Source organism: Larimichthys crocea, chromosome III (genome assembly GCF_000972845.2).
Source record: "Larimichthys crocea isolate SSNF chromosome III, L_crocea_2.0, whole genome shotgun sequence".
NCBI lineage: Eukaryota > Metazoa > Chordata > Actinopteri > Sciaenidae > Larimichthys > Larimichthys crocea.
This window is the reverse complement of record NC_040013.1, coordinates 3,549,060-3,558,936: the sequence shown is the minus strand read 5'-3', so window position 1 is coordinate 3,558,936 and position 9,877 is coordinate 3,549,060. Positions and strand designations below refer to the sequence as shown.

The 9,877-nt window shown below is 41.2% G+C and overlaps 1 protein-coding gene across 2 annotated transcripts; it reads right to left on the bottom strand.

Moving 5' to 3' along the window:
* Positions 1–650: 650 nt before the first annotated feature.
* On the bottom strand, positions 651–6,802 carry prlhr2a (prolactin releasing hormone receptor 2a). 2 transcript variants are annotated; one of them, XM_019255386.2, is made up of 3 exons: positions 6,379–6,802; positions 4,303–4,783; positions 651–1,668 (listed from the first exon to the last, which is right to left on the bottom strand). In XM_019255386.2, the coding sequence occupies exons 2-3, from the start codon at positions 4,761–4,763 to the stop codon at positions 1,032–1,034; spliced, it is 1,098 nt and encodes a 365-aa protein (XP_019110931.1). In that variant the 5' UTR covers positions 4,764–4,783; positions 6,379–6,802; the 3' UTR covers positions 651–1,031. The 2 variants fall into 2 exon arrangements, with proteins under 2 accessions (XP_019110931.1, XP_019119387.2); XM_019263842.2 differs by lacking the exon at positions 6,379–6,802 and having other exon boundaries at positions 4,303–5,111.
* Between the last annotated feature and the right edge of the window lie 3,075 nt (positions 6,803–9,877).

Sequence of the window (9,877 nt, the reverse complement as noted above, 5' to 3'; positions counted from 1 at the left end):
AAAATGTACAAATATTCAGTCAATACTGAGGCCAACCTCTCGAAGAAAAAAAAACTTGAAATACAAATGCAGTAATGTTATAATAATGTACATTTGTGATTGGTGAATGCACAAAATATATGATACAGATTACTCCTCTGTGCCATGAAGGCCCCAAAACTATTAAAAAACACATCAATGAGCCTCGCACTGAGTAACGTAATGCACACTGTAGCTTATTTTCAGTCAATCGCACAACATCCTGCTGCCGTGAATACTAGTGAACCACTGTTTACTCCCAGCTGAGTGTTTGCTGAACAATCCCCAGCTGTTTTTTTAAAATGATCTAGTCTTTTTTCTTTTAAAATTGTTAGTAGTAGGTGTATTTAGGAGCCATTTTTAAAGTTTCATACCTTAATTAGACACGAGTTGATGCAACAACATGCTGCTGGTTCAAGTTTTTCCATGAGAACTGTCGACAAAAATAAAAATAGAGAATTTTATGAGCCTATCAATATCTAAGTCAGTGTTGTTTCATGGTCCACACACCAAAATAGTTCATACAAGAAGCCAATAAATGCCTTATTTGCAAAAATAGAGAGTTAAAAGTTAAATCTTATAATTAATAAAAAGGCAGGCTGATAGTCTATCTTCCTTCGTCAGGGCTTAAAGGGGGACTTAAAGTGGCAAGCTATAAAACCTCTAGAGCGACCTAAATCTGACAAGCTGCCTCGAGTGATGTCACTTCGGTTGAGGCTGAATTTGAAATCTGGGGGCGTGGAGTCTTTAGCCACTCCTCACTCCTACATTAGCCCCTCCCACTAACACACTACCACACCTAAACCTCCGGCTGAACTGCTGGCAGTCAAGATGAATTGTGGGTTGAAACAGTCCATCATGAGCCAACGTCATAGGCATGTAATGCTGAATTGGTAAACAAAGCTGGATCACCGTACAGACTATTTACACCTGTGTAATTCTGCACCACCAGAATGAGATGAGCACCCTCTACTGTCCAGAGAAGCAAACAGTAGCCTAAAACACAAGGCGCTTCACAAAACCACACTAGCCGTGGCGCAGTTGTTGGCCGAGATGCCGATGCGACGGCGGCACGTGAACATTTTGCGGAGCTCGGCGCGGAAGCGGTCATGCAGCCAGGCGTAGAGGAAGGGGTTGCAGCAGGATGAGCTCATCGCGCACAGGTGACAGAGCAGCTGGATGAGCAGAAAGTAGCGCTTGTCGATGAGGTCAATGTCAATGTCGCGCAGCACGTTGAACACACTGATGGGCATCCAGCAGACGCCGAAGGCCGCCACCACCAGGCTCACCAGCCGGAAGGTCTTGCGTTTGCGCATCCGCTGAGCCTCTGCCTGGCTCTGGGTGTGGTGGCCGGGTACGACACAGTTCCGCAATTTGACGGAGATGCACAGGTAGGAGATGCAGAGAGCCGACAGAGGCAGGACGTAGGTGATGAACAGAGTGCTGTAAGCATAAGCCAGACGCTCCCCCTCCTGGCCCATCCAGAACTCCTCGCAGATGGTGAAGCCCTCGTTCTTAAACTCCACGTGGTAGGTGTGAGCCACTGCTGGAGCCACTAGACCACAAGACAGCAGCCAAATCCCGGACAGAAGGTAGGTGCACGCCAAGACTGAGATCCGCTTCTTCAGTGGATGAACTGTGGCGTAGTATCTGTGAAGAAGCAGAGATAGCCTCGGCTTTAATTAGATTGGATTTGAGCCATCTACTATACCTCAAGATGCAGCCAATGCAGAAGCGACCATTTCCATCAACAACAACAACCAAATGAAAAATCCTGTTTTCACAAATCTAGTCAATTCATCACTGCACTGTATCCAAGGTCTGCACACAAAGCTTCTGGCACACAGCTTGATGTAAGAAGCACAAAACCTCTGAGTTGTGAGTAATGAGGAACAGCATTACAGTCTGATAAGTCCTTTCCTGTCCAAAGGACAGCAATATCTGCTTGTAACTATATAGACTAGTGACAATGCCCCCCAAAAATTTGAGATACACTTACCAGGGGTAGAACAAAATCTAACAGTGGTTTTCCTCATCTCCCATCATCTCCCATATATGAAATGGATTCTTAAACATTGTTAAATTGATACATATTGTTAAAAAGAACAAAAATATAGCCTGGCTGTATGGGAGTCAAGACATAAACTCATGTAGATTAATAACACACGCTCTGACAGCTTTGAAACTTGACATAATTGTGGTCAGGAAGTGTCTTTACCTATTAAAAAAACTGGATGTCAATATCTTGATATAGAGACCTATAAACACTTGCCTAAAATAAACAGACATGCAAAAAAAAGAATATCTATGCAGAATGTTCTCATTTACGTTTTAGTTGCTTGGCCAGGGATTGTCAGAAACACATATGATGGCTGCTGGTTTGGATGGTGCCTCTTCTTTGCCTTTCATGGTCTTTGACTGAGTGTTGATGGTCATATCTGACAAACAACACAGCTGATGCCTTCCTTTTCCATTAACATTGTGATCTTATTCCAGATACACTCACCCAGGTCATTGAATGTCTGAAAGCCTGAATCATGGAGACTCTGCAGAAGAGCCATGCCATCAGCGAGATATGCTGATGGTTCTTTAACACTGGGCAGCTGCTGTGTCCGTTCAAAGACAGACTCCAGATTCTTAGCAAGGTCAGCTTTTGTCGTCTTCCTCATGCTTTCATCATCATAAAAGAAAAAGGGCAGGACAGCGGCGAGTTCCTGAGACATCACAGTCTCCATGGACACCTCTCTTTGTTTGGAGACGGCACGTAACCTTCAAAAGAGCAGATCTGAGTCCACGTGAACCACGTGAACTCCAGCTGATGTCTGCACACCGGGTCCTTTTCTCAGAGCACACCAGATCTGACTTTCCAGGACATGGAAAAAATTTGTAAGCTTCTCCTTTAGTTTCCAGGATGTATATTTCTTGTGTTGGATCACTGTGTCGTCTTCTTCCTCAGAAAGGGTCTTCAGTATGTCATTATAACTATCAGTCAAAGAGTTTAGAGTCCTAGACAATACTGTTTTATCAGTGAGCTTAAAAAAGGCTTTATCATAGACATCGGTCTGTTATATATTCCGTTCAGAGATGTAGTGTCCAAGGCAGCTTCTATGATATAAGGCATCATATGCAAAGAGATCAGGGTATGAAGATGTACCTCTTCATCAGGCCTTTCAGAAGCTGCATGAAGGACCTTATCTCTGGTGCTCGCACCTGTACCAGTCGTAATAGCTATCAGAGGTTCTGGTCTAGTACTGGCCTTCCGACAAATGAAACAATCTCTCCGTATGTTAAATGTTGTTGTGTCAGCCCTACTCAGTCTCACTCTCCTGCTCACTGACTTTTGTCTTAAGGCAGTAGTTTGCTCTACATGATACATGATACTATTATTTTGGAGGAAAGTATGTTATCTGTGTATGGAGCCAGGGTATTATGGACATCATCATCAGGGGTAAGTTTTTTCTTGCCTTTTTCCAAATGTTTCCCACAGATGATACAAATATCCAAAGTCTGTAAGACATTCTCCATAATTCAAGAAACTAGTAAATAGGAAAAATAACATACAGATCCTTCAGATTCTGTATTTTCATACACATGTTTAGACATGTCATGCTATGTCTCTTTCACCTCCGGTAAGGGTGTCTCCAAAACTAAAGCCCTTTTTGACAGTTGGTCACTAGCCTATATAGAAGATATTTAGTGCAGTATGTATGTGAGCAGCTATTTATGAAATACTGTTTTATTTTTTTGAATCCTCTTTTACAAAGCCAAGAATTCTAACCTTTTGAATGGCCTGTGTTAAACGTTTCGTGGTGCAGAGCGAGAAAAGCCCTTGAAGATGAATTAAACTTGAAAACTGTCCTTGTATTCGATCATTCAATGAAGACTTGGCCTCTGAGTTATTGTAATATATGCTTGAATTTGTTCACTTCCTAGACACTCAGCTTAGTTATTTTTTTAGTTATGCTGGCGTGGAAAATTCACCACGTCCAGGTTTTTACATTTCCATGTGCAACTGCAATTTTGTGCAATTTCCTTCAAGAAATTGTGACATTGATTGTGATAAATTACACCGCACAGACGCGACATATTATTTTTATATTAACTTGTATTTACAGGATGACTAAGCAGCTGTAAGTGACAGCCACTTTGTTGCCTCGCTTCACTCAGCTAATGACACATTGTATTGTTGGACATATTAGTGAAATGGAGGATGCATGTGAATGAGAATTCCATTAGAGGTTTATTTATAGTCTGTCTGCAGACCTGTGTCTCTGTGTAACTTACCTGTCCACGCCAATGGCAGTGAGAGTGAAGACTGACACATACACCGTCACTGGCTGGATGAGATACACCAGGTAGCACATGAAGCGGCCAAACACCCAGCCGTGTGGGTTGAAGGCGTAGGCCAGCGTGAAGGGGACACACGTGGCACACATGAGCATGTCAGAGAAGGCCAGATTTCCGATGAAGAAGTTGGTGACGTTGTGCATCTTGCGCGTGCGGCAGATGACATAGAGGAGCAGGTAATTGCCGAAGACGCCCACCAGGGCCACCAGAGTGTAGCAGGGAATGATGAGAAGCTTGAATGACTGCAGCAGCTCTACGCCCACAAACTGAGGGCTGCGTTTGGAGGAGCCGTTCTGCAGGGCCACCTCAAAGACCTGACCCGTGTCACTCTCGTTCACCTCGTGCAGCACACATGGTGGGGTGAGCTCAGCCGCCCAGCCACTGTCTGTGGTCTCCATCCCAAGAGGTTGATATGAACCTGGGGACGTGAAATTATGATTAATATGCATTTAACAGCATGCATATTAAATACTGCCAAGCTGCAAATATGCTGATTGACTAATGGATATGAATTCCCCACAAGTGTTGGCATATTTTTACAGTTTGTGGCATTAATTTGCATTCAGTGGAAATGTTCTCTTTTATTATAACCCTGTGTAAACTCGTGCAGCAGATATTTAATAAGCAGGTTCCTCTGTCCAATTATAATGACTGCTCTTGTGAGAGCACGTTTCCAGCCAGTTTCCTTTTTTTGTCAAAGCATAAAAGTTTCTCGTGACTAATCAAAACTATTTCAGAGATGTATTCCTCTTGATTTGTTTGTGAATCGTTCAATTCATCACATTTTCAATAGAAACGCTGAAAAACAAAATGCTGCTGCGTGACTCAAGCTGTTATCTACATGCACGTGCTGCCAATATCCAACTATATTTAGACCAAATGTGGACATGTGAAGGACGTGTTGTGACAGTTACACTGACACAGATGGTAAGCACTAACTTCACTTACTTTAGATTTGCTCCTGGCTGGAGTTCTTGTAGGAAATATGAATTGACTGGAAATATTTATCTCTGTGGCAAGTGTGAATTAGATACAGAAATCAGGGACAAAACAAACAACAAACACATTCATGTTCTAGAAAAACAGAGGGAGGGTTTCTGCCTCGGATTTGCCCAAATTGCCCCAAAACATCCGTAATTTTCCAAATGGCAGCTGATCAAAACCTTTTTAGCTGCCAGAGGAAACACTGGAATAAAGTCTCTCAAAGAAAAATATCACTAAATCCATTATCAATACTTAAATTCTTACAGTATAGCCACAATTTAAGGGTGTGTTCTTATGGTGGACAGATTGTAAAACCCCTTGAAGCAAATATTGGCCTGTAAAAATAAAGTCATGACTTAATTACAGTCAATTCATCTTCAAACTATTATCTCTGTATTCTGTATCATTCAGTTCTCTCAGACAGCAGCATGTCAAACCTCTGCAGGATGGTCAGCAGCAGAACTGACGCAACTATAACAATATTATGATATAACAATAATTAATAATTGATCAATATAATATGAATAATCCAATGAGCATAGTCCGACAGATGGAACTGTAACATTTGATCCACACACTGTCTTTATTTGTAAGTAAACAGAATATTTGAAGACGGAAAATATTTGATTTGTTTTGGATCCAAACTCATCTTCTCCTGCCAGTTTTTGTAAAATTAGGTTTGACACTGCTGCATGAATAATGGCATGGTGAAATAGTGGCAGAAACATTCGGATATGAGAGATATTTCTTTCTTCTATCTGTCTCTAAGAAGACATGCAGCCTCGGAATACTGCGATGCAATAAAGGAAACTGTGCACATATAGAAATATGAATGGAACAAACACACACACATCATGAACACTTTTTAAAATAAATAACTTTAACGATTTATTTACAGAGAAAATCCTTTTTGAATCGCAGTGATCCAGATGTGCATCTTTTCAACGCTTAACTAACCTAAACCTAACCTACATTTAAACACAATACGCCGATCTCGCAGCAAATTGGAAGAAAAAGTATCGCACTCACCGTGTGTGGACGTCTGAGATACGGAATACGAGTGCAGGACAGAGAGATGCAGCGCGGAGCCTCCAGTGCGCCTCTGGAGAGAGAGACGCGCACTCTTCTCACACAGATGCGCACTCTTCTCACACAGATGCGCGCATATGTGCGTCTCTGAGCATACGCACCTCAGGTGGCAGCACTGCTTTGCATACTAATTTCGTATGTTAGCGTTTAGGAGTGGGTTGCTGGGCGATCAACAGGTGCAGGGAGGGAGATGACTCGCCCTTTATATCTGCCTTTAAACTTGAGTGACAGCTGTGATGACAGAAAGACAAGACAAGTCTGTTGTCTCAGTGGAAGAGAGTTCAGTATGCATTGCCTCAAGGAAAAATAAGACATGACACTCCTGCAGGGCAGTTACAACAACAAAAAAGATGATTTCTTTATGATAAAGAGGAGCTAAAGTTTGGTCTATTTCTGCATTAGTTATCTCCTATAAGCTGCTCATTATTTGGAGTATCAGTTATGGGGAGATAAGCACCTTTTCATGCATGCCCAAAAGGTCAAACTGCTGTCTGGATTAATGCAGCGGAGGTCACTGACACAGTGTCTCCAATGTTTGAATTGTCATCCTTCACTGGTCGCAAATATTTGTAAAAGGGACCCAGGGCCAGGCTGATAAGGAGCTGAGGTAATGTCTGAGTGTTTGTGAGGAAGACAGCCAGAGATGGAGCTCTGTGGCCACACTGGCTGTAATTGTGCAAACTGACTGCTAGTTTCTCCCTAAACAAGCCAGGGCAGAGACAAAACAATCATGGGTGTACGCTGGCATTAGTGGATCAATACGAAAATCACGCTTGATGTAAGAGACCCCGGTGTGATGATCACAGCAGAAGTTGTACTTAGTGTGACTCTGGCTTCAGAGCATTCATTTAAAGCTACAAGACTTTGATTGCGATCAATAGAAGTTAACTCTCCGCACTCTCCTTCCTGCATGCAGTCAATCACAGCTCAGTCCCCTGTCAGCAGGCAGGGGGTAGAAGAAAGCCTGAAGTTATCCTTGAGGTTTTTTTTTTTGGAAGAAGTGCAGAACAACAAAACAGTTTAAAAAGAAGCAGCATTAAAGTCAAATGTCTTTCAAGAGAACTGGCAACTGGAGACTATGGAGTTGATCTCTTGTTCCTCCAAACCAAGGACGTCTTTTCGAAACTTTGTGAGAATCATATTATCCAGACAGAAAAGGTTTTTGCCACTCTACCCCATCTAACCTATGCTGAGGTGCTGAGAATCCTGAGAATACAGTGAAAAAGATGAGATGAAAATTATAAATGAAAAATATTCAGAGCAAATCTTTTACAAAAAGATGAAGATGACTGAATAATCAGAGCTTGTAAGACTATACATATATAGGAAATGCTATTTATGTTTTGATAAATAATAAATGCACATGTAAAGGTAAGATAAACTTCTATATTACCCATGTTTAGTTTTATTTTGATCCTACACGCTGGTTTTGTTATTATTTCAGTTTGTTTAAAGTATTTTTATTCAGATATAAGATCTTACACTCACTGTGGAAGTTGTCAAATATTTTGAAGTATAAAGGGGGTTTTAGAAATAACCAATTTAAGACTAAATACCAAATTAAAAAGAGGAATTTCTTTCTCCTTTCTCCTCCTTCTGCAATTATGGAGACTCTGCTCCCCTCTACGTTCTAATTGTTGCAAAGACCAGAGGCGAGCTGGATTTTCTCCTCTTGTTAAGTCGACAGGCAGACACTTAAAGCCGTGAGACGAAATCTGAGGGTAGCATTTCAAAACAGGTTGCTCTTTTATTGCTGCTGGTCCTGACATTTGTCTGACATTTCTTAGACTTGGAGGGTTTACTGTGTTTTACAGCGATCGAGCCTTTGGGCTCAACACAACCAAAGATTCGCTGTAGAAACAAGGATCACTGGTAATATGGTTTATGTGAGAAAAAGGTCTTACAATGTACAGCAAATAATTGCTCTTGTTCCTCTGTGTGAAGTGTTTACGGATTTCAGGCTTTGGATTGCACGTCATGTACAGCTGTAGTCATCTGGTTTGACATTATACCCTTATTTTCTTTATTGGTAAACGCACTCACCACATGTTTTTCCCTATACATTCATCAAAGTAGGATTTACAGTACAAGCAATAGTTTTGTACAAAGGGAAGAAAACACAGAGAAATCTTTTACTCGTTCTTCAAGACTTCAAGACTTCCAGCTCCTCAGATTGGTTTTGCAGCTTTATGCAGATTTTCTGTCACTTGCTGAGGTTGATGCTGATTCCCTCTTTGTCCGTGCTACTTTGCCTGACGAGCAAAGTATTAAACTTTAAACGAGGTTATGAACAATTTCAAAAAGAGCCGACACAGGTGAATCACACAAACTATAATTCCTCCTATTAACGCTTGGCTTTCTACCATATGCTACTCAGTGACAGCACTGAGAGAGCTTGTTTTGTTTTTCAAGGCTAAACACGCAGTCAGAGGGACGAAACGTCAAACGCTGAGCAATAATAAAGAAGAACATCTGCTGAGTCATCATTGTGGGTTAATAAATCAACCTGCAAAGCCTGTGGACAGCTGGGAACTACTGATGGGGGGGGGTAGTTTTTTACAGGAGAAGTTTGGGTATGTTGATATGACGACGACGCTCGATAAATAGAATTGAGAACAAAGATATTTCAAATTAGAACTGGAGGCTCAGTCTTAATGTTTCTTCATTAAAGATTCAAGACATCATATCCCTGAATGAGAAGAGGCTCTTTTGTAAAGCATGCCCTGTCATTTCCATAGTTTAGTCCAAAGCGCCAGTGAAGCACCATAATTAGCCGACTATTATGGCAGAGAATGACACGATTCAGACGATTCCAGTGTTATTCTTACACCACTTGAAATTAATTATTATGTTTTTCGGGGATTCATTTTTGTACGAAGTGTCATTTAGATGGTATATTATAGGCTTGTTTTATTTGACGTCGATAGCACTCCATAGGGGACGAGGCCAGCAGATGAACACCTGAAATAATTTACTGTAATGAAAGGATGCTCTGCTACGGAAGCCCTAAAAAGCCATACATACATACATTTTATTCCACCCGTTTTCCCGTGATAACGAGATAATTAATTCTGGAGAAAACAAAACGATAGTCTAATATATTAAATCAAGTGCGCCCGTATTACAGAATGTATGGCAAATGCATGTAGTCCATGATACAGAGCGAGCAAACCTATTACTCCACTGTAAAATCCCTTTGATCCATAATTTCTGACAAAGGTTGATACATTTGATCTCAGGACCACCCTGACTTTTCACTCACTCGGTATAAAGCATACTTACTGTATCATTTTTGAGCATTTTAGCCTCAAAGTTCATTATTTTGAATTGAAAAGGGCATTATGTGCAATATTTACTCTACTGTAAAATCAGTTTGATCTATAATTTCTGACAAAGGTTGATACACTTTGGCTAATCCTCACTCCAGTCCTGAGATCAA

What these genes read in the sequence shown, in the direction of transcription:
- prlhr2a (XM_019263842.2), bottom strand. Translation starts at nt 4,814, where the DNA reads ATGCATATTAATCATAATTTCACGTCCCCAGGTTCATATCAACCTCTT. An exon ending in ACTGCCATTGGCGTGGACAG is followed by an intron (nt 1,669 to 4,302) that starts GTAAGTTACACA and finishes GCTTCTTCACAG; the next exon opens with ATACTACGCCACAGTTCATC.